Source organism: Elephantulus edwardii, unplaced genomic scaffold (assembly GCF_000299155.1).
Source record: "Elephantulus edwardii isolate Elephantulus edwardi_28Jun2011 unplaced genomic scaffold, EleEdw1.0 scaffold00033, whole genome shotgun sequence".
In the NCBI taxonomy this organism is placed as follows: domain Eukaryota; kingdom Metazoa; phylum Chordata; class Mammalia; order Macroscelidea; family Macroscelididae; genus Elephantulus; species Elephantulus edwardii.
Window position 1 is genome coordinate 20,914,802 of NW_006399783.1, and position 24,824 is coordinate 20,939,625.

Below are 24,824 nucleotides of genomic sequence, written 5' to 3' on the forward strand. Positions count from 1 at the left end.
TTAGCTAAGAATATTAAATATGCTGTGGACTGTCTGTCAGAAGAACAAACAAATCTGTCAGAATGCTCTAAAAAGGAGAAGATGGCAAGACTTCATTATACGTACTTTGGTCACATCATCAGAATCCCTGGAAAAGGAAATTATGTTTGGTAAAGTAGGGGGTCAGCAGAAAAGTGGAAAACTCTCAATAAGATGGAGTTGACCATCAACAATTATGAGGATGGAAGAGGAATGAGTGTGTTTCATTCTGTTGTACTTCGGGTTGCTGTGAGCCGAAACTGACTTGATGGCACTAAATAAAACGGTCTTCCAGGGTCAGGATCTGATAGTCTTAATTATAACTATCCGAAGGCCTTTCTAGGACTTCCACTTTCTGTTCAGCCTGTGCTTACCAGGTCCCCTCTTGGATCCAATGACAGAAAGCTGTCAGAGCAATGACAACTCTGACAAGCAAACTCTTGTCTTTCATCAGTATTTTTAACATCAGAGTCCTGGAGATAGGTGTTTCAGAGATGGTCAAGGTCTACCCTGTCCTCTACTTCAATCAGCATAGATCAATTTCTAGTTGTTTTCACAATGGATCTTTTGATTTGCTTGAACAAAGTGGTTTATAAATCACTTATCTCTATATTTATGGGTTCCCCAAACTATCTTAGAGCAACAAAACCCCTTCTCTACTAACTCTTCACAAGATTACCAAAGGCCTGGCTCTTTCAAGCTTGGAAACTTACCGGGTATGGCAGGAGGACTCCCGAGTGAGCTGCCTGGCATGGCCCCACTGGAGTGCGGGGAGTTCCAGAGGCCTGAGAGCTTATGTGCTGACAGGAATGAACTGGGATCCCAGTCCCCTGAGTTCCCATGGCAGGAGGATGATGAAGACGAGGACGATGAAGAGGAGGACGAAGAAGAATGAGAATCACCTCCACAAGACTGTGATTTGCAGGATGTGTGTGACAAGGAAATCTAGAAAAGGGAGAAGAAAAAAGGCTCAGGGTAAAATATCAAGAGCTGGCCTTGTGCTAAGCTCACCCATGGGAGACCCTCTCTCCCTTGGTTACTGGGCCTGGAAAGGAAGAGGACTGTACTCTCAAATACAAAGGATAAAGATGATGAGGCCTTTACTGGGTGAGGGCTGAGGTACTCCCAGGGAAGTGAATGAAGCGTGTGGATACTGATGAGAGAGATTCTGGCAGGCTGGAGGCTGCCCTGAGCTGTGGGCCTCCAGGGAGTAGTGAGAGTTGGCCACAGTGGGATCAGGGAAGAGGATCTTTAGGTTAGGAGAACTGAATCTGAACTGATTCTAGGCAAAGGACAGTCTGAGGGGAAGGAGAAACAAGCACAATCTGGTCACTACGATTCATGAGGTGGCCAACTGAGACTGCTGCTGGCTACCTTGGAGGTTTCCTAACTGATGCATCATTCAGATCTTCAAACTAAAACTTACCTTCCACACTACATGATTCACTTTCAAGTACTGACTGGTGAAGGCAGAGTGGTCAGTGGTGAGTAATAGGCCCTGTCCTGAGGGGCTTCCTGAAGTTTTTATCTTCTTTCCCCCAATCAGAAGCCAAGTCAAGTCACCACAGAGACCAGGACAGGGATACCTCAACACCTCTGGGGAGACAGCATGCCTGCGTTCAAGGACCCCCCTCTCAGGAGTTACCTACCGCCACTGCATGTTCTCGCCCCGTCTGCCTTTCATCTTCCTCCATGCTCTTTCGGCAACTTTGGCAGACCCATAGAGGCATCTCGCCCAGGAGGTTCTTGACGAGCTTTGGCATGAAGTCAGGGGGCAGCTTCTCACCCTGTAACACCAGTCCATTTTGGGAAGGGCCTTCTTCCCAGCCTTTCCGTTCCCGGTGACACAGCAGGCAGCAAGTCTGGAGGGACTGGCTAGAGGTGGGGGGAACCTGTTCAACAGACAGAAACAGGGTTTCCCAGGATGGGAAAGACTCTACTTAGAAAAAATATTAACAATTTCCATTATTTTACTTATTACATGCCAGGCACTACGTTAGGCACTTTATATACATAATTTAGTCCTTGTTAACAGCTCTGCAAACTAAGTGGTAGTATCCCCATTTTTTTTTTAAGATGAAGAAACAGATTTCAAAAAGTTAAATAAGTTGCCCAAGGTTATAGTCAGTGAGTGGTTGAGCTAAGATACAAACTCTTATCAGTCTGACTCAAATGCCTAGAAAGGACCTGATCCCCCAAATCTTAAAAGTCAAAGAGAAGATGGTCCCTTGCTCTCTAGTATGTCTAGGAAGGGCCACAATTCTCCTGATCAGTCTTCACTGGGAAGGAAAGAAAGCTTTCAGTCAATGGGAGAGTTTGGGAGGATGTGTGGGATTCCAGAAGAGTAGCACAATTCCACTAGGATCCAAGCAGGATCCACTAGGGTGGGGGTGGACAGGAGAAAAGGAAAGGAAGGCAGAGCTTGGTGCTCGGGGCAAGCAAGGTATGGTTAAAAACACTGAGCTCCGAGGATAGACCGATAATCCATGTTGGCCAAGGAATTAGCTGGTTGACCTTGAGCAAGTTATTTCACCTTTCTGAGCTCTCATATCCTACCTACCTTGCAGAGTTGTTGTGAGGATCATTAGCACATAACCAGTAAGTGCCTAGACCTATTCATGCTCATAGCACAAAACAACGGACAGTATTACTTGGGTTTTTCTTTTCTTCTTCTAGGACAAATGACCTCAAAATATAAGTCTGTAGGTTTTCTTTCAAACAGAGGGGTAGTGAGTGCATTTAATGGCCCCTGATGTTCCCAATTAGTGGCTTTCCTGTAACTCTGTAGTCCCTTCCCACTCTGACACTGTGTTTGAGCAGGCCACTTTCTTTAACCAATGAATGCTAGCAAATGTAGGATGTTAGCAAAAGCTTGAAAAGTATGTATGCTACCTACTTTCTTGCATGACTGGGCTTGCTTGCTCTTGCACTTCTGTCATGTTACAAGAGCATGACCAGACTAGCTTCTGGAGGGAGGTGAGAGACAGGGGGAGAAAAAAGTATCTTTCAATGAGACCATTTCATACAAACCTATTTCCACTCCCTGTTGATCTACCAGCTGATCAGAGACACCGAAGGAGCCCAGCTGAGATCAACCAAGTCTAGCCCAGATCAAACACATGAGAAAGAATAAATGGTGTCATTTAAAGTCACTAAAATTTAGGGTAGTTTGTTAAGCAACCATAGTTAATATACTTTCCAAACTTAACCATCACTAAGTAATAGGTATTTGTAAAGGCCCAAGCAAAGCAATAAAGGGTAACACTCTTATCCTACTAAAAAAAAACCCATTGCCACTTTCTTTCTTGTATAAAATCACAACGAGTTGGCATCAGGGCCTATAATATACTTACACTGATCTGAGTTCCTTGTTTCTTGAAGAAAGAAAAAACTCAAAGAATTGTACCGAGAGGATAATGAAAATTTGTGGAAGTATGAGGAATTTGGAAAAGAACTCTAGAAAGAGAGGATTTTACATGTAGAACTTAGGTGAGTGCCGGCTGAGAAAGTCTCTGCCAAGAGAACAAGTCAGAGAGCAAGTCAGTTGCTTACTAGCAGCTATAAAAGGCCAGCCCTCCGGATTCCAACCCCAGTAAGTACTCCTTGGAAAGGGATGAAAGGCTGATTGAGAAGGACAGTATTCAGAGAAGCTAAGGCCAAAGAAGGCCTTTTTTTTTTTCCAAAGAAGGCCTTTTAAAACAGTTTCCAAAAAATTTTGCACAGCTATAGGCAGCCAGTCACTCTGGGTGGAGGAGGCAAGGCCAAAGCCCCTTTTCCTGTAATAGTGTTGATCATATCCTTAAAGCAAACACCAGGAGAAATGTATTTTTACTACAAGTTTCCTTTCATTTGGGTGTATGAATTTTGGCTAAGTAAAATTATTCTTGAAATTCTTTATATGGCTTGTAAAGTACAATATATGTAGTTTTGTAGGTGTAGCCTACAAAATTCAAATATATAATCCATTGTTGTTGTTGCTGATTGCCTTTGAACTGAGCAGGGCTCATAGCGACCTGAAGCCCCTCTACAACTATCAACATTTATCAAAGTTCATAGAGTTTCCGGAGGCATGTTGTTCAGGAAGTGGATGCCACTCCTGCTTCCAAACCTGTCATAGTATGTTATTGTTTTATATGCCTTTGAGTCGCTTGTGATGCATAGTGACTGTATGTACAGCAGCTCTGAACGCTTCTCTGTCCTTAGCAAGTCTCAATAACTCTGACACACCAACCCCCACTGCCCCACTTACTGTACAAGAATTCAAATGTATAATCCATAAAATAATGTACAGGTTGTGGGTTTGTTGTTTTGTTGGGTGTTTTTGTTTTCTGCTGAATGGATGGATGGTCCTGGGAAAATTCTAGTTACCTCCTGTTTCTTCATTTATAAAATAAGAGTAAGTCTTAACTTGTAGCTGTGACAAATAAACTTAATAAGACAGTCTCAGGTAGATAAGAAGTTATTCAGTAAATGGTACAAATTATTAACATGATGAAGGCAATGGGAAACATTACTTAAAATTAAGATGAGGGTTGGAAATATGATCTCTGTATTTATATCATTTCTCACATGCTATGAATCTACAGTCAACTGCCCACAACTCAATGAAGTTACTCCTTACATTTCACAAACATTCTCTGTACTCTGCTACCTCAGGACTTTGTTAATGTGGAGGGGACTTTCTGTTTAAAATGTCCTCCCTGTCTTTACTAAGTAGCTGGGCAGGGCTTAAAGCCCAGCTTAAATTCAGCTTCCCCTAAACTACAGAGTTACTCTTATAAGTCATCTCTCTGCCCCACGTTCCAAGTTCACTGAGCCTTGCATGTAACTTGTATTTTCTGTCTTGTCTACTAGAGTGGGCTCCCACAAGGTAGGCAACAGGTCTGATTCTTGCCTGAGTTTCTCACAGTACAGCAAAGGGCTTGTCACAATAGCACTAAATCCGATTTGTATGTTATCGCCACGGGCAGGTGACTATGTGACATCATTTGAAACAATAGCTTTCCACCAAGAAGTGCTATCCCCATACTGTAAAGAAAACAACTAATTCATTGCTGTAGAGTCTGAATCAACTCATAGCTGGCTCTCCATTTGGTTTCCTGAGGCTGTAAATCACATAGGAGGAGACTGTCCATCTTTCTCCCTGGTTGTCTCAAACAACCTGCCTTTGTGTTGGCTGCACAACTCCTAACCCAGCAGGCTACTACTACCCAAATGGTTCAAATACAAGAAGGAAGACTGCAATTCTTCAAAGATTACAGTAAGATGCCCTCAGTTCAAAGAAATAACACAATTTTCCCTAGAGTCAGTATACCTAATAAATGAAATTAGCTACCAACAGCCATGAGTTTAAAGACAAGCTTTCTCCCCAGTTACAGGAAGAAACACAGGGCCTGGGACACTAAGCCCTAACTGAGGCTAGGTTGATACCATCTACATAAGATTGAAATGCCCGAGAATTAGGTGACATTATAGGTACAAAGCCTTTAGGTTAAGGGATGCATTCAGTGGATACTTAAACAATCTTTGTTTCGTTCTTAAATGTATCATGAAAACTGGTTTATTCATTGTCTTGTTTGAGTTTAGTACAAATGAATTCTTTCAAAGTCCAGGCAGTGTGGAGGCCACTCCCAAAGTCCTGGTGTCTGACAAGGTTTGAGGGATTTTGTGAGGTTCTGACAAGCATGACCCATTATGAACAACAGATCTGAACCCTGTCTTATCCTGTGCCATCCTCATCATCTTTGACACACTGAACCCATCGCTGCAGTCACTTCATCAACCTATCCACTTTAGAGTCTTCCTTTCTTTCTCTGACCTCCTACCTTTCCAAACACGATGTTCCTTTCCACGGAAAAGCCTCTCCTAACAACGTGCCCAAAGTATGTGAGATGAAGCTTTGCCATCCTTGCCTCCAAGGAGAACTCTGGCTGCATTTTTTCTCAAGACATATCTGTTTATTCTTCTGGAAATTCGTGCAACATTCAGTATTCTTCTCCAACATCACAGCTCAAAGGCATCAATTCTTCCTCTGTCACCCTACAGAGAGTGGTGGGAATCCCAAACCCTAGAGATACTATATTCAGTTTGTAATACCACTGCTACTTCAGATTTTACATTGGCAGAGAAAAAGTGAACACTTCAGAATTCTCTTTGGCTGCAATCTCCTGCATTCTCCAAATTCCTGGCAATCATGATTCTTTATACCCTTCAGAGCCAGTCAAACCAGGCTTTCACCTGGTGGTCCTCAAGCTGAAGTTTTAGCACCTGGCACTGTTTCCACATAGAGCACATGCTCAATAAATGTCTATTGAATCTTATAGCTAACCATTTTAGTTCATAAAGGCTGACAAAACTGTTTCTTAAACCCAGCAGACCCAAAACTATTGTTCTTTCTCACTTCAGCTTAAGTTTTAGACTCTCTGTAGAGACAGATGAGGAAAGAGGAAGGAAAGGCTACAGCAGTCCTCTTGATTGGGAATCTAATCAAAAAAGCTCTAAGGTAACTCTGCCTAATCTCTCAGGGTACTCTGAGCAGAATCCCTGCAGTTTGGGGTTATTCACAAAGGGAATTTGTGCTGTTTCACCCACATGCCCAGACCCCAAGGTGTTGGCAACTGCAGCAATTAAAACCAATACCTTTTTCTCTTTACCTGACCAGGCCAAAGACTTTTCTGACCTCGGTCTGATAATCATTAAGTTATGGCATTCTAACTTTTCCTGGATAAAGAGAGAGAAAAAATTAAAGAGGAAGCTGACTACATAATCACTTTACTTTCTGGTTTATGCACTAAAGTCTGGCTTCTGATTAAAAGCTGAAAGGGTAGAAACTTTTGAAATCCATATACCTTGGCTTATGCGCAAAACACTTTGTTGCATTATTTTGCTTTCATGCTTGCTTCCCTTGCAAGACTGTTGTTTGTTGTTGTTGACTGCCTTCGAGTCAAACAGGACTAATAGTGACCCTATGAACAAAAGACCCGAAGCCTTTCTGTAACTGTTGTTTTTTCTCCAAGTTCATCGAGTTTCCAGAGACATGTGGTTTAGGAAGTGGATGCCACTCCTGCTTCCAAACCAGACTTAAACTGGGAGCTCCACCAAATACTTGCAAGATCAGGAGGAAAAAAAAATTATGGTTTACCTCAACCATTTTCACTAGCAAACTGGATCAAGGCTATTTCTAGTAATACACTGTGCTTTATAAAGTATTTATTGACTGACTGAGCCTGTGAAGATATAAACACAAGAATTGGGTACTCAGTCTTCCAGTGCATTATTTGGTAGAACCAAGCATCAGGAAAGGGCAGACTGAGGCATAAGTGACTTACCAGACCTTCAAATAATCTTTCATTCAGATGAGAAGAGTAGGGGCCCCTGCGTATATCTGATACAAAAGATTAGATAGATGCAATGCAGAACGGAGAAGGAATGAGCTGCTGCTTGTTGTCAGGTACCATCAAGTTGAGTGCAACTCATAACAACCCTAGGAACAAAAGACCTGACCCTTGTCCTATCCTGTGCCATCCTCATCATCTCTGACACACTAGTGACCACTGCTGCAACCACTTTCTTGTGTTTAAATTTGGGATCTGGGCCAGAGCTACTGGGAATAGGTGCCAGTGTGTCAAGGGGTCAAATAGGGGCTGAAGCCCCAGCTCTACTCTGATCAACAAGTCTGTAAGCCTGAACTACTGCCAGCAGGAAAAGATGCTTCTTTAAGCCAACAAAATCCAAAGGCAGCTTGGATTACATACTAGGTTTGCTTTGGTCCAAATAAATGTTGTTGTTATTGTTATATGCCGTCGAGTCCTTTGCAACTCATAGCGACCCTATGTACAAAAGCCCTAAACCCTGCTCTATCCTGTGCCAATCTCATTGCCTCTGGCACACCCATCCCGAGTACCCCAGTCACTGAATCAATCCACCTCACAGAGGGTCTTCCCCTCCTGCGCTGTCCCTCCACTCTGCCCAGCATGATGTCCCTCTCCAAAGACCTGTCTCTCCTTACAACATGTCCAAAGTATGTCAGGCGAAGCCCCAGAATCCTTGCCTCCAAGGAGCAGCCTGGTTTAACCCTCTCTAGGATGAATCTATTTGTTTTCTTGGCAGTCCATGGTACATTCAGTACTCTTCTCCAGCACCACAGCTCAAAGGCGTCAATTCTCCTTCTATGCTCCCTAGTCATTGTCCAACTCTCTGATGCATAACAAGTGATTGCAAAAACCATGGCCTGTATCAGGTGCACCTTAGTCTCCAGAGAGACACCGTTACTCCTGAGTACTTTAGAGAGGTCCCTAACCGCAGACTTTCCCATCGCAATACGTTTTTTTATTTCCTGGCTACTGGTGCCAAGAGTGTTGACCGTGGAGCTGAGCAAACTGAAGCTGTGAACAATCTCAATCTCTTCACCATCCATCCTGATGCTACCGATTGGTCCAGTGGTGAGAATTTTTGTCTTCTTGACATTGAGCCTCAGTCCATATTGAAGGCTGCAGTCCTTGACCCTCTGCAGTAAGTGCATGAGGTCCTCCTCAGTTTCAGCGAGCAGGGTTGTGTCATCTGCATAACGCAGATTGTTGACAGATCGTCCACCAATCCTAATGCCACGTTTCACCTCATAGAGCCCAGCCTCTCGGATAATCTGCTCTGCATACAGGTTGAAAAGGTATGGAGACAGGACACATCCCTGGCGTACACCCTTCCCAATTTTAAACCACGCAGTGTTGCTCTGCTCTGTCTGACTACTGCCTCTTGGTCCAAGTATAGGTTTCGCATTAGCACGATTAAATGTTCTGGGATTCCCATTCTTCTCAGAGTCAGCCACAGTTTGTTATGATCCACGCAGTCAAATGCCTTTGCATAATCAATGAATAGTCTTTTAAAATTTCAGTGACAAAGAAGTTGTGTCTGGACTTGGTCAGAAGTGATACTGGAGAGGTTAATATTAAAATGGTAAGGGAAATTACATCCACTGAGCAGGACTGCAGGTTCACATGAAAATATATAGGTAAAATTCTGGTGCCTTACAGGAGATCAAGACAACGGCATGGAATCACTGGTAGTCATTTAGTCCTTACACTAGGTGTACTTGGGGTGGGGGTGGGGCAGAGGAAAGTGCCAGGTTCAGGTCAGAATGTCTTTGCTTATGAAGCCAAATTTTAATTCCCACATTTTAAAATCTTCCAGAGTCTAGTTTTAAAATGTTTTGTTTGATAAGGATGGAAAATAAGCATAAAGCATTCTGCAGCACACTAATGTAGGTTGTGAGCTGAATTAATCATTTGGGAGGGATGTCTCCTATCCCCACCCCCAAAACAGACAACTACATTTTTACTCAAAAGAATGGCAAACTAAAGTTATTCAGACTTGGTATTTACTAGATACTTTCTTTACAATGAATGAACAAAATGAACCTGTTGTTAATCCAAAGAAAACAACTGACAGTATTTGTTTCCAATGAGAAAATTCAATGTTTCAAGTCAAAGAACTTTTGAAAGCTTGTATCCATCACCACGACAAACTTGACAGCTTCCCAACAAGGAAAAGATTTGTTTATGAAATGTTATCTAGTATCAAAAGATACTAGAAAAGAAAATGGAAGATTTGTGTAACTCAGCAAGTAAACCGATTTCCAAAATGATCAAAGTATGTTACAAAGTCACATGTGAACAAAAGATTAATCTCCAAAGCAGGACAAACCAATGTTGTTGTTATGTGCCATCCAGTCGTCTGCTACTCATATCGATAGGTTTTCTTTTAAGAGAGTATAAAAATCTAACCAATATAGTTTCAGATTCCATCTAGCAAAGAATATCTATAATCATCTAGAAAGACTATTTAAAATACACCTCCCTGTTCCATTTACTTATCTGTGTGAGGCTGGATTTTCTTCCCCACATACTCCAATCAAAACAAAGCAATGCAACAGAATTAATGCATAAGCATGTATGAGAATACAGTTTTATTCTATAAAGTAAAAAGAAATTTTCAAAAATGAAAACAAGATCATTCTTTTCAGATTCTTTCCAAAAGAATTATTCTTAATCAAGTGTTATTGATGATACATGTGACAGGTTTAATACTATTATAAACTAATAAATATTTTTAAAAATTTTCAATTTTAATAATTTAGTGAATATCAATAGATATAACCAACACAAACAAAAACTCTCCAGGTGCTACCCCCAACCTTTTTTTCTTTTTAGGATCTCCAGAGTGTTCACTTTTAGAACTGCTCATTGGCTACACAATGGGTGCTTGGTAAGGGACAGTGAGTCCTAACAGTAACACAATTTATCTAGGGATAGGTCTCTGGGGACTCAACTCAATTATTTACCTCAGCCATTCTACTCACAATTTGGGAACTGCTGGGGAAGATTGCAGGTTACAGGTCAGGAGATTGTAAAGGATTATGCTGAAGCTAGATCGCTAATTTCCAACACTACACCTGCTCTCACTGCTCCCACGGATGCTTTTAGTCCCAAGAGTTCATGTCTATTTGTTTAGAATTTCCCCAAGACACATGCTGTATCTAACCAGCTGTCCTGCAATAGGCTTCAAATTCTATTCTGAAATGGCTCGTTAGAACACTCTACTCTCAAGGCACCCAGTTCCATGAGCCTCTCTGTTACCAAGGTAGGTTAAGACAGCAGTAGCGGCTAAAGTTCCTCCCATTAGCAGGGGAAATGATTAACTCTCAGCCTAGAAAAACTCCTCATCACCGTAGTGCCACCACCCCATTCATGCCATGTTTTCTGAGCTCCTATCTTGTGTAAACCATTGTGCTAAGTGCAGAGGAAATATCAAACAATACAGTTCCAGCATTAAGAACACAAACATAAACCAGTTAAGTTCATGTATGAGTTTAGCAATGTTCCCAAACATCTCAGCCATTTTGGAAAACGAAGCTAAGAAGAAACAAAAACAATCGATTCACAGGGCTTTAAGATGTAAGCTTTAGGTAAACTTTCATAAGCCTTCTCCTACACCTTATCCAGTTTGTGGATCTCCTGCTGTTAATTCTTCTTTCCTACCTTAGTCCCTTTTTTGGCCCCAAGAGCAAATGGGTCAGGTTCCCTGGCTGCACATTATTAATGATTAGGTTGTAATTCACTACAAGGCCACTTGCTCCCTGGCATTCATGACTTAGCTCCAGTCAATTCTTCCACTCCTCACTTCCACTCCAAGACCTAAGAACATCAGGTTCTAGTAATGCTGCTCCTCAGCCACACTTTGACCACTGAAACACCCGAGGTCTTCTTGGCAAGTTTGTACTCATCTCCTAAGACCCTCATCACAGGTCAGTAAAGTTTGTGCTGGGCCACAGGAAGCAGAAAAATAATTTTAGTATAGCATGGATTACAATGTACCATGGATGTATTGTTCTCTCTCTCTCCACCTCCTTGGGGCCAGGAAGTGGATTTTGGTCACTGAACTGTCTCCAGAATAGGCTTGGCTTGGGCCTGGCACATCACAGGCATTCACAGAATAAATGAGTGAGTGGCTAGAGCCCATCCGGTTTATATTTCAACTGCTCTACACAAAGAATAGAAAAGTTGAACCAACCCCTCCCCAACTTGTTATAATGAAAGCATGGCTGTATCATTCTGAGTCACAGACTCCAGAGGGCATTGGTGTTAAGAGTTGTAGACAATCCTGAGGCCGGCAGTCAAAGCTGCTGTAATTCATAGAGAGGTGGCATAACCCATCCTGTGCCCCAACTCCCACTCAGGTAGCAAATGCTAATCTTTCCAAGACCTGGGCAGTGAGTCTCTCTGAACCCAGAGGCCCTCCATCCCCTAAGGCTAGCTCATGTTCACTGAGCATGCTTCCTGGATATAATAAGCCACTGGAAACGAAACTATCTCTTCTGTACCTAGATTTTCAGGCAAAACTCCCACACACTACTTTGTACTCCCAGTACAGGTATGAGGAAGAGAAGAGAGTATGAGCTTTTAACATAGACAATTTTTAGTTTATTCTCAGCTCTGCCATTTTCAGTATGATCTTTGTTACCCAGTTACTTTGGGCTTCAATTTCCTCATTTATGAAAAGAGAATAAAATAATATTTCACATAGTTGTAGGGACAGAAGGAAATAAATTATGCAAAATACCTGGCCTGGGTCTGGCACACAGTAGGTGCTCAATACCCGTTAGTTTCTTTCCTCTTCTGCCCTGGAAGAAATGACAGGGAAACTTACTAAGTGAGACTTGCCCAATCCAAAGTTATTACTTGAAGCATAGGACAGAAAGTGCTAAAGAGGTGACCTTCAAGGCTTCTCTTAATCCCCAAGCCCATTTCTTTTGACAACATCCTAAAAAAGAGCCTTCACTGTCCGCAATCCCTCAGGCACTGTCTTTCTGATTTAGGTTCCTTTATCACTTTTCAAAGTAGATCTATTAATTTCAGAAGGGAAGGGAAACCACAAGAGGGGGTTGGGGAGCTAAACAACTCGAATAAAGACAAAATAGGAGTTAGGGAGTTCTGGTGTTGTAGTAGCTTAGGGAGCTGACAGCTAACCCTTGTCTCTCTAGGTTCGAACGCACCAGCTACTACCAGGGAGAAAGATGAGCAATTTTCTCCCACGTGATTTTACAGTCTTGAAAATACTATGGAGGGGTACTTTATGAGTTGTTCTGACTCAATGGCAATGAAAATTTAAAAAAGCAGGGGGGAGATGGTCTATAGGACTCTAGTACTGTAGCCACAGGCTACGTGAACAGAGCGATGCAGCTGGGAGCAGCCTGGCGTCTCATGAGGATGAAAGTGTGGGCACAGAGAAGCTGAGATTTGAAGGGCATAGCCATTAAGCCTTCCCCATGATGTAAGAAAGATTCTCCGAAACTCTCTTTTCTGCTTCAACATATCTTGCCTTGAAGGACCATTTACTATTTCTTTCTCCAATATATGAGATATTCACACTTTTACTCATGTTATTCCTTTGGCTTCTTCCTTCTCTTCTTTATAGGCTTAGATTAGGTGTTACACTTTCATAAGGCTGCAGACATTGTGCTTTGTTTGCTCTTGGATTCTATAACATTTTTAAAGAAACAGATCCCTATACACTTTTGCATACAGCATATCTACACATCAAAGATGCAAGGGGGTTGGTGTGTTCTATGGAAGAGGAGAAATCCTAACCAAAAAACCAAACACAAACAACAAAGAACCCAATCCCAAGACACTCCTATGTGTTATTTAAATAAATAATGGTGATTGTTATGTGCCATCAAGTCGCCTGTGACTCATAACGACCCTATGTGCAACAGCTCTGAAGCCTGCCCTGTCCTGAGCCAGTCTCACTGACTCCACACACTACTCCCATTGCCCCAGTAACTGTATCAATTCATGTGTGTGTGTGTGTGGGGGGGGGGACGACGACTGTCAGTCTTCCTCTCCTGTGCTATCCCTCTATACTTTCGAGCATGATGTCCTTCTCCAAGGACTGGTCTCTCCTGGCCACATGCCCAAGGTAAGTGAGGCAGAGCTTCAAAATTCCAGCCTCCAAGGAGAGACTTGGTTTCACCCTCTCCAACACAGACTTAATTGTTTTCCTGGCAGAGTGCTTAAGAGCTGCAATGCTGACTTGAACATTCAGTGACAGTGAAGATGATGCAGGACTGGAAATGGTTGATTTGTTCCGCTCTCCACAGGCCTCCAGGGGTGCCAGAACAGAGCTTATCATACGTATTTTAGTGGTTGACAAATCTGCCTTCTCCACCACTCTGTGTCCCATAAGGCTCTTTACTTCAGCCATGCAGAAGCATACTGTAGACACAAGTATGTTTTGCAGGATAGCATCTGAAGGGCATTATTAATAGGACAACTAGAGAATTGGGGAAAGTTTTCTTTCTTTTTTAAAAAATATTGGTTTCTATTCAGCTTATGGAAAAGCTCTCATCACCACTGGGAAGAGTAATTCTTTGAAGACTATCACAGGCCTCCCTCTGCAAAGATCCCCGCAGCATCAGGAATAGATTTCACAATAAATAAGGTATGCATGGGTTTGACTGTGCTTCCTTACTCACCTATACTAAATGATTTCACCATATCATTGACATAGTGAAACAGTTCACTACAGATTAGTAAGGAAATACAACTATGCCAGGAAAAGTAGAAGGTCAGTGAAAAAAAGAGGAAGACCCTCAAAAAAAGACTAGCAGGAGCTACAACAATGGACTCAGCAAAACATGGACTGTTAGGATGGTACATGAATGACGAGAGTGTTGTACAACCTCTGTTGTACACAGGTCACTCTGAGTCAGAACTGACAGGACAAGCACCTGACACCAACAGCACAATAAGCCCATGTGTATTGTGTTATCCCTGCACAGCACCCACCGCTCAGCAGCTCCTAAACTAGGTACACACCAGAATCACCTGGGGTAAAGCAGCTTTAGATTCCAGAGTTCTAGACCTAGAGCCTCCATTCTAAAGGACAGGGACTGTGTCAGCCACACACTGGGGATTCTGATGACGAGACTGGGGAAGGGTGAGGAGGTATCACAGAATGCCAGATGCAGCCTCTCTTCTTCACATGCTCATCAGGCAACATTCTGGAGCAGAGCGTATTTGCTTCCCTACATAAAAGCTTTCACCAACCTCTCATTATTTTTGCAGAATAAAGCTTAAACTTTTCAGGGTAGTTTTAAGAACTCTGCTAAACTCTCCGGCCTCCATCACTACCAACTCTCCAAATGAACTGGCTGGTTCCTTACCTCTGGACTTTGTGTATGTCTAGACCTCTTTATCTTACCTTGACCTCTGGAAGAACAACCTCCTGACCTTGAAGACTCAGGCCTAAGTCTTTTCCTGGACCGTCCTTCTCTAGGGTATCACATCTGTGCATTCTCAGCACTAAGTATTTTTAATTTTAGCTGCAGCTTATACAAGGTGCTTTGCATGTATTACTTGTTGTACCCCAACTTTAACCCTTTTGAGTATGGTATCACTGTCATTTTATATGTGAGAACATATAAGAAGCAGGAATATATCCTAAGGTCCCTTGCAAGGATCTGGGACTTGAACTTTAACTCACAGGAAACAGATACTATACCCTTACCTCACATTGTTGTAAATGGGATTTCATTCCCATCTAGCACAGGAATGACACAGATCAGGTTAGACGGTTAGTGTTTTCAGAATACACACCACCAGGCAAGAGGTAGCCTAGGAATGCATGGGTTAAAGGAATGAATGGCTGCCCAGCAGGTGAGAATAGCATCACAGAAATCGAACATAAAGTCGAGGGAAGTAAAGGTGGTAGGATTCAGGTCTATCAGACATAGTATTAAGCTTACTGCTCTGAGGTGTGTTGAGAACGAAATTTCAGAAATCTGAATAGTCTTTATCTTTCAAGGCTTTTCTACATGGTGAGTGTCCTTACTTGCTAAACAGTCAGGCGACAGGGAGCCTTCATTGTCACTTCTCTCCACTTGCAATGAAGGTGACACATGAGAGGTAAGTAGGATTCTAACAAGCTAGGGTTGATCTTACCCATCGTTGTACTTCTAATAAATGCTTTGCACAGAAGGAATTTAATGTTTGCTGAATGGATTTAACATAATGAGATGGTTTTAATAAAAAATGCTGACTGATATTTTGCTCTAATTCCTTGAAGAGCCAGGTTTACTCTAAGCAGTGGGAGAACCAGGTCTCTAGAGTCCTGTTAAACAAGACTAGCCCAAGTCCTAGGGGATGCTGTAGAGATCAGGGATGGAGAGGAACAGGCGGTGGGGAAGGGTTGGATGAACTCAGCTCCCCACAATTGCTGATTTTCATCCTAGTAAGTGTCCTTGAGGGGTTTTTTTGAGAGTACACCTGGATTACAAAGCTGAGGGGCTCAAGCAGCACTGAAAGACAGCTGGCCAGGTGAGCAGGTGAGAACATTTGGGCTTTGGGTGGCCGCCGGGGCACAGCTGCTGTCCCCACACTGCCTCCCATTCCCATCTGTGCTTGAGAAGCCTCTCTGTACTGGGTGCCACGTGGGAAGCTTCGCCTTCTCTTGTGTAGTCACCAGTGAGGCTTAGAGGGGCAAGAACTGCCCAGAGTTATTAGAAGGAGGCTTAAGTGGATGACTTAAGCATATCAGAGATTGTGAGGATGGGGTAGTTTAGGGCAAGGTTCGCATGCATCTGTCATTCGTAGGGTCGCTATAAATCACAGAGGACAATGGCATTTGACAACAGTAACACTCCTCTACACAGCATCCTTCAGTGGGTTTTATTTTTTTCTCCCCCTTCTTGTTAATAAAGCAGTAACTTAAAAAAAATCTTGTGGGGGGGGCGGGGAGAGGGGTGCAACAATGAATGAATGGAATTCCAAAATCTCTGTAGATGTTCATTGAAATGAAAAATAAAGAAATTTAAAAAAAAATCTTGTTAAGTAAAGGGGGTGGGGATCTACATTCTTAGTGAACTGATCAAAGTGGTACAGTGGCCTGAAACAATTGGAACGAGGATTTTTTGTGGCCTCGATTAGCTCAGGGTGCCATACTTAAATCTGTACAAACAAAAAAATTAAACTCATTCTCACTGAGTCAATTCTAATTAAAAAAACACTTCACAGGGCACAGAGAACTGCCCCAAAGGGTTTCCAAGGTTTTAATTTATTATTATTATTATTATTATTATTATTATTATTATTATTATTAGTTTGTGTGTGTGACCATCAAATTGGATCTGGCAGAGGAGGAGATTGCCTTTCCTTCTCCAGCAGAGCATCTGGTGGATTTGAACCACGTGCCTCTGGGACTGCAGTGCAGCTTTCTTGTCACCAGAGCTCCTCTGGTTTTAAATCTTTTTAGGAGCAGACTGACTCATCTTTCTCCCACTGTGAAACCCACAGGTTCAAACCACTGACCTTACAGTTAGCAACTGAGTACTTAGTTACCGACGCACCAGGCCTCCTAATAAATGTGTATGCTTTCTATACAGAAGTTATGAGATTGTTGAGGAGAGGAGTGACCTAGGAAGCATATGCTATCTAAAGGGAAGACTGATGATTATGGGGATGGGAAGGATATGGGTTTAATATCACCAGATATTTATTTTTAAGACAAGGTACAACTCCAAATCAGTGGGAAATCACTGGATTTTTAAGATACAAGCTAAAATTAACCAACTAATATGTGAGTCGGGACTCTAGAAACATCTGTGGACTAGAAGTTGCCCTATTTACTACTGTGTCTTAAGTCTGGCCTAAGACACTGAGTCTCACCTTACTTTCCTACTCTGTGCACATGAGGGTTACAGGTTATAAAAGGTGGTAGAAGTTAAGCCAGAAGATTGTCACTAAAAGATTCCTGCAGGCAGAGCAGTGACTGACCCCAACTTTTTTACCAGGTACTTTCATCAGGGCACAAAAGCCTGTTTCTTGGCATCCAGCTCCACAGCAAGAAAGTAGGACACAATCAGGAAGGAGTGTTTTTCAGTTTGTTTCACTTCTTTCTTGTCTTAATAAGAAAATTAATAATTCCCCAAAGTACAGAGTGTATTTTTTTCTCCACTGCCTGAGACTCATAGTAGGAATCATTATGTGCAAACATTTAGTCCAAGTTTCTGTTTCTTCATCTGTAAAATGGGGTAGTAACATTTATATCCTTCAGCGTGTCCATCAATATTTGTTAATCACCAGGCATAGGGGTACAAAGGTCTGATATGGATCCTGTATTCTCAGGGTTTGTGAAGCAAAACCAAATAACTGCACCAATAATTAATTACAAAGGTACTCAATGCTGAGATGGTGAGAAGATTAGAAGACATGTTAAGTGCCTGGCATGAATAAATTAACAGACGGGTCAAGTCGTGGGGTAGACAGGACATGGCAGGAACCAAGATGTCAGACAAGTTAAAAGGTCACAGCTCTTGGGAAACTTGTATGCTAAATAAAAGCTGAATGACTAAGTCATCTGAGTTTTCTGGCTTCTCTATACAATGAAGACTGTAGGCTGGCTGAGTGGAATGAAAAGTAGCAGGGATCCTGAAGAATAGTATGGTCTGCATGTGAGAGGGAGAAGACACTAGCTCTCTTTCCCCACTCCTCCTTTCTGGATAAACAGCGCTGGGGAGGAGAGGAGGGAGATATGTGATAGAGAAAGGAAAGAGAAGGCTGGAGAGGGAAGGAGTCTCAGGTTCTAATGAAAACTCAACGAGGTGAGCCAACCTGAGGGGACTGGACTTAAAGCAAAGCAGTCTCAGCCTAGGGTAGGAAGTAGGGATGCTGCTGCTGACCATGACACTCAGAAAGTGTGACACATTAATGAAAAACTTTGTTATTGTGATATGAGACAAAAAGGAGACCAGCATCAAAATTGGGTTACAATAAGCACAGATTCTTGACTCATTTTCTCCCTTCATTCACCTAGTTATGTTCTACTCTGTCAGCAAAGTCCTGGGCTAGGCATGGAGGAGCAGAGATATGTGACACAGTCTGTGCCCATGTGGGGTTCACAGTCCAAAGAGGGGAACAGACACAGCAACAGAACGGTTCATCACAAAATGGGGAGTGCTACCAGAGGGAAGTACAGAGGGGCTGTGGGTGTGGAGAGGGCACCTGACAGCAACTGGGGAGGTCAGGAAAGGCTTTCTGGGAACGGTACCCCAAATGACATCCCCACTCACATGCACAATTCCAGAGACTCTACTAGAAAGCTGTCAAGAGCCATGCCTTCTGGCTGCACCAGCCTCCCAGAGTCCCCTGCTGCCCGATGCAGTGTCTGCAGAGCCAAACGCATCTTCCGCCACGCCTCATCCTCATCCGGCGCTGCATCCGACCCTTCAAGTCTCCTGCAGGAGCCTGCCCGGAGCAGGCTCAGCCAAAAGACCAACTCAAAACTCTTTTGTCAGAGCAAGCTTAGGGCGAGCCACCCATCCCGGGACGCCACAACCCTCCCAGAGCATCTGCGGCCCCGTGCCTCCCTGGCGTCTTCTGCACACTGGCAGAGTGCCTCCCATTATCTCCTTTGCTAAAAAGGAAAAGTGACCTTCCTCCAGGTGGCAAGCTGGTACTGGTAGCTTTAGAGGGTCCTACTGTTCACTCTCAGCAGGACTCGCCCAGCCCAGGGGGATCTGTGGATCTGGGTGGGCCAGGGGGACAGACAGAAATAGGACCGGCTTTGCTGGGTTTCCATCTCAGTGCGGGAGCCCTACCAGATAAGTCTTCTGGGTAGTCAGTCTGACTCTTTGCTGCAACTGCTCTTCTGGGCAGAGGGAGGAGGGGGCCCCAGGAGACATATGCTGGGGGGACAGCTGCTGATGGGGCAAGTGGCTTCGGGCAGGGCAGGAGAAGGGGTGGAGCCGTTCCCAGGGGCAGAGGGGAGAGTCTGCGGCCAGCCTTCCAGGGCCCCGGCCGGAGATGCGGCCCCAGGCTCGTGGGTGGGGGAGCAGGTGGGTCGGAGCGAGGTGAAGGGCAGAGCGCGGAGCCGCCGCCTCGGACCCGCGCCAGCCCCAGTGTGGGCGGGTGAGCAGCACGCCGGGCCTCGGCTCCAGCCCGGAGGTGGCGGGGCGAGCCATGCCGGCTGCAGCCTGGCCTCGGCTTTAGAAAGAGGGGTCCCAGCCTCCACTCCCGCCTCGGACCGGGGTGCAGGCGCCAGTTACAGCCCGGGGAGGACGGTTCATCCCCAACCCCGCCCTGGCCCTGACCCCGCTCCAGGGATGCGAAAGCGCCCGAGCAGCCCCGCTCGCTCCTACCTGCAGGCCGGGCACCAGCTTGGGCTCCTCTTCCTCCCTGGGGCCGTCATGCTCGGGCTCCGCGGGCGCCCCCGGGGGTCCAGCACCCGCTCCCGCTTCCAGGCTCGGCGGCGGCGGCGGGGGCTCGGGCGCCTGGGGCTTCGGGGGCCCCAGGACCCGCGCCCGCTCGCGCCGGCCCGCGCCACCGCTCGGCCTGCTCCGCCTCCGAGTCATTCCGCCGCTCGTGCCGCTACCCCGCTCCACTCCCGCCGCAGCCGCCTCCGCCGCCTCTCCCCTCACAGGACAACAGCCAATATGGCGGCGCCCGGCTCCCCTCCGTTCGCTGCCAGCAGGTCAGAGGGCATGTGGAGTCCGCGCCGCCGCATTAGCCCCTGAAGCCGCCTGCGCCATCTTGCTTAAGGTCACCACCCAGAGTTCCCGGGGAGAAAGAGCCTTGTGGGGAGACGCCCTACGCCTCCCGAGATCTTGGGAAGGGGAGCGGGTGTAGAAGTTGGAGAAATTGTGCTGTGCGTTAAGAGAAACCAAACCTGTTATCCGTTGAGTAGATTCCGACTAGTCCGATTCTGCAGGGAAGAGTTCCCTCTCACACAGGATTTCTTAGTCTGTGATCTTAAAGAGAGCGGATTTGTCACATCTTTCTCTTGGAGAGTGCCGAGGTTCTGACTGCCAACCTTTCGGTTAACAGCCAAGCTCTTAGAGACTTAACAATTCCCTGATGAATGAATGAGTGAATTAATGTAATGTGAACTATCGAAAGAACAAACAAATCTGTCTTGGAGCAAGTGCAGCCAGAAGTGCTCGTTAGAGGCAAGGAAGGGGAAAGGTTCTGTCACATATTTTGGGCACGTTGCCTGGAGGGTCTGGTCTTTGGAGAAGGACATTATATTGGGAAAGGTGAAGGGTCAGCGAAAGAGGAAGACCCTCCATGAGATGGTTTGACAGAGTGGCCGCAACAATGGGCTCAAGCACATCAGAAGTGGCAAGGATGGTGCAGGATAGGACAAGTTTCAGATTTGTTCACAAGGTCAATAAGTTATAGATAGTTGACACCATGGCATTTAACAACAACAACAATAGTACTTCGACATTCATCATTTGACTACCTCTTCCACAAAACAATGCCATGGGTGTGACTGCTCTCATTTTGTAGCAGAGAAAATGTTATATTCTGTCTAATAGGAACCAATTCATAGCTGACCTTCTAGCAGGTTTTCAGAGTATATCACATGGAGGTGGTTGCCCATCTTTCTCCCGTGGAGCAGTTGATGGATTGGATTGGAATGGCATGCCTTTGAGTTGGCAGCTGCAACTCCTTACTACTAAGTCGACAGAGAAAACTGTTGTTGTTAGATGCCGTCAAGTCGAGCATGATTCATAGCAAGCCTATGAACAAAAGATCTAAACCCTGTTGTACGCAGTGCTATCCTCACACTTCCTGACACAGAAGTGTTCATTACAACATTCACTGTGTCAAACCACCTGGTTGAGGTTCTTCCTCTCCTTCACCAACCCTCCACCCTTCCCAGTATCATATTATTCTCCAAGGAATAGCACCTCCTAGAAACATGTCCAGAGTGTGTGAGGTGAAGCCTTATCATTTTTGCCTCCAAAGAGCACTCTGGCTGCACCCTCTCCGAAACATATATGTTCGTTCTCTTTGCCATTTATTAGAGGTTCAGTGTTCTTCCACAACACCACAGATCAAAGGAGTCAATTCTTTTTCTGCCGTCCTTATTCATTGTCCAGCTCTTGGATGTATAGCTAGTAACTGGAAAGACTATGGCCTGACACACCTTAGCCTTCAAACTGACACCACCACTCCTCCATAGTTTGAAAAGGTCTCTAACTGCAGATTTTCCCAGTGCAATGCATCTCCTTATTTCCCAACTGCTGGTATGAATGGTGTCAATTGTGGATCCAAGCAAGATGAAGCCATTTCCATCTCCTCTCTATCCATCATGACACTGCATATCGGTCCAGTGGTAAGAATCTTTGTTTTCCTGACACTGAGATGTAATCCAGACCAAAGGCTGCATTCCTTGATCTTCTGCAACAAGTGCTTCAAGTCCTCCTCATTTTTAGCAAGGAAGGTTGTATCATCTGCATAATGCAGGTTATTGATGAGTCTCCCCCAATCCTCCAATCCTGATGCCATACTCCTCCTCATAGACTCCAGCTTTTTGGATAATTTGTTCATCATACAGATTGAATAGGTATGGAGAAAGAATTCAACCCTGATGCTCTCCTTTCCCAATGCTAAACAATGCAGTGCTCTCCTGCACTGTTTGCACAACAGCCTCCTGATCAAGGTATAGGTTCCTCAACAGCACAATCAACTGTTCTGGGATTCCCATTCTTGCGAATGCCAGCTCCAACTTGTCATGATCTGCACAGTGAAGCGCTTTTGCATAGTCAATAAAGCACAAATAGACATTCTTCCGGTATTCCTTACTTTCAGCCAGGATCCATCTGACATCAGCAATCATATCCCTCGTGCCGCAAACTCTTTTAAATCCTGCTTAGACTTCTGGCAGTTCCTTATTTATATACTGATCCAGTAATTTTTGAATGAAAAACAGTATTTTGCTTGCATGTGATATCAATGATATTGTTCTATAATTTCCACATTCAGTTGGCTCACCTTTCTTGGTAATGGGAACAAATATGGCCCTCTTCCAATCTGTCCTTCAAATTTTCTGGCATTGACTGGTGAGTGCATCTGTTAACTGAAATACAATTAGTATACCATAGATTCCTGGGACCTTCTTTTTTGCCAATGCCTTTAATGCAGCTTCTACTTCCTCCTTCATTACCATTGGCTCCTGTTCATATGCTACTTCCTGAAATTTTTCAGTGGCAATTAATTCTTTCTGGTACAGTGACTATGTATTCCCTCCATCTTCTTTCGATGCTTTCTGGGTCATTCAATATATTGTCCATAACATCTTTCTTTTTTTTTTTTTTCTTTCAGGTTTTAAAACTTTATTTGCATATTTAAAAAATTGTGCATTCCAATAATTAAAATCATTTGAACAAAAAAAAAATGGCACTCCGATTAAACTGCATTTTATGCCGCAAGACACCTTGGACAACCTTTGCTTTTAACCCTACATTTTATTCACTGTCGTCCCACCCAGCTCCTTCTTTCACCAACATGCAAGGTCTTTTCCTTCCCTGCCAGCCATGCAGGCTGATGGGAGCGGCAGGGGCCGCCTTCAGTTGTCAGTAGTTCTAGATTCTTGGATGTGAAAGGGGGCAGCACAGTCATTTAAACTTGATCCAACCTCTTTGCATCTTACAAAGTTAAACAGCTAAAAGAAGGAAAATAAGAAGGCAATGCTTGTGGAATGTACAGTGCAGATTGGGGGCGCAGCCTCATTACGATTCGCCCGCTTGCTTCTCTTGTTCGATCGTTTCTTTTGAAAGCAGTGGGTTTTTCTCTTGCGTCTCTGTCTTCTTCAGTTTCGACTTATCGAATTTCTCAATCTCAGCCATATCGGGTTTGTCAGACATGGTTGCGGATTGAAGCGAGGAGAGGCGTGAGAGAAGGATGAGGTTCGTCCGCGCTGTGCTGCGACCGCCAAGTGCCAGCATCTTTCAATATGGTAACATTAGGCTTAAATTTGTTTTTCGGTTCTTTCAGCTTGAGAAATGCAGAACGAGTTTTTCTCTTTCTGTTCTCCAATTCTAGCTCTCTACACATTCCGTGATAATACTTTGCTTTGTCCTCTTGAGCTGTCCTTTGAAATTGTCTGTTCAGCCCTTTCACGTCAACATGTTTTCCTTTAGTTTTGGCTTCTCAACACTCCAGTGCAATCTTTAGAGTCTACTTCCAACATTCATTTTGATTTTTTGTTTCTGCTTTGTTTTTGTAATGACCTTTTGCCTTCTTCATGGATGATATCTTGATATCATCCTATAACTCATCAGGTAGTTGATCAAGTGTAAGCTGATTAGCTGTTTCTAATATTGTTTACAATCAGCTGTAGGTGGAAAGCCTCTTGTTTAGGCAAACAGGATCTTGTGGGTGGGCCTTTGTAATTTAAAAGCTGGTTGGGCCTTTAGGCCTGGGCCCCTCTGGCCTAGTATTAATTGTGTTTGGAGAGAACATTGTTCTAAGTGGTGTAGCACTTGTCTGTCAGTTTGCTATACTGAAATAACTCGGGGATACTGAAATCTTTATCACTGGTGTGTCAAATGCCATAAGAGTTCCCCATCTTGGACAAGTTTTGGTAGAATTCACAAATTAAGACAGACTAAGAAGCAGGACGGGCCATCTATTTCCTGAACAACAGGCTTTTGAAAACCCTATGAACACTAAAGAAAGAGGATAGTTATAGTAGTGTATTGATAGAGCCCAGATTGGAAGTAATTTGAAATGAGGAAAGTAAAAACTAAATATTGTTTAACAATTGGAACATAGAATGTGTGTAGCTTGAATGTTGAAAAATTGGAAATTGATCAACATCTTAGGCATTAGTGAGATGAGATGGACCAGCTTTGGCCACTTTGAATCAGATAATCATATGGTATACTATGCAGGGAATGAAAAACAGGAAGAATGATGCTGCATTCATAGTCAAAAAGTCAGTCTCAAGTTCTATCTTGAAATACAATGTTTTGAGTGATAGGATAATATCCATATGCATACAAGGAAGACTCATCTATTATTCAAATATATGCTCCTACAGCTAGAGCCAAAAAGGAAGAAATTGAAAATTTTACCAAATTTTGCAGTCTGAAATTGACTGAACATGGAATCAGGATACATTAATGATAATTGGTGACTGAAATGTAAAACTAGGAAAGAGTGAAGAAGGAACAGTAGTTGGAGAATATGGGCTTGGTGATAGAAATGAAGCTGGGAATAGAATGACTGAATTTTGTATTTAAAATTAATTGCAAATACCTTTTTTTTTTTTAAAAGTTAAAAATTCCTTAATTTTTTATTCCTGGTACCACTACCACAATTTACAGGGCAATATACCTGATGTAATGAAAAGAAAAAGAAAAAAGACAATGCTACAACAGATAAAAGACCTCAGGAATGTACATCTAATTGACACTACATTGCATTAATCAATAGCTGCACTTTTTGCAAACTGTGGCTATGACA

The 24,824-nt window shown here is 43.7% G+C and overlaps 2 protein-coding genes across 2 annotated transcripts in view; both read right to left on the reverse strand.

Moving 5' to 3' along the window:
* The window catches only part of FAM193B (family with sequence similarity 193, member B), a 35,202-nt gene extending 15,220 nt beyond the window's left edge, over nt 1-19,982 (reverse strand). The window contains exons 1-3 of the mRNA XM_006884407.1: nt 19,709-19,982; nt 1,668-1,910; nt 732-963 (exon numbers count right to left, since the gene is read on the reverse strand). Of these exons, the coding sequence (XP_006884469.1) occupies nt 732-963; nt 1,668-1,910; nt 19,709-19,921 (688 nt within the window). The 5' untranslated portion in view covers nt 19,922-19,982. The remainder of the gene's footprint in view (nt 1-731; nt 964-1,667; nt 1,911-19,708) is intronic.
* A 3,104-nt stretch (nt 19,983-23,086) lies between these two features.
* Nucleotides 23,087-23,224, reverse strand: LOC102860740 (thymosin beta-4-like). The gene has a single exon (XM_006884408.1). The coding sequence runs from the start codon at nt 23,219-23,221 to the stop codon at nt 23,087-23,089; it is 135 nt and encodes a 44-aa protein (XP_006884470.1). The 5' UTR covers nt 23,222-23,224.
* Nucleotides 23,225-24,824: the final 1,600 nt, after the last annotated feature.

Bases quoted from the DNA above. Each gene is read 5' to 3' on its own strand.
- LOC102860740 (XM_006884408.1), bottom strand. From the start codon at position 23,221: ATGTCTGACAAACCCGATATGGCTGAGATTGAGAAATTCGATAAGTCG.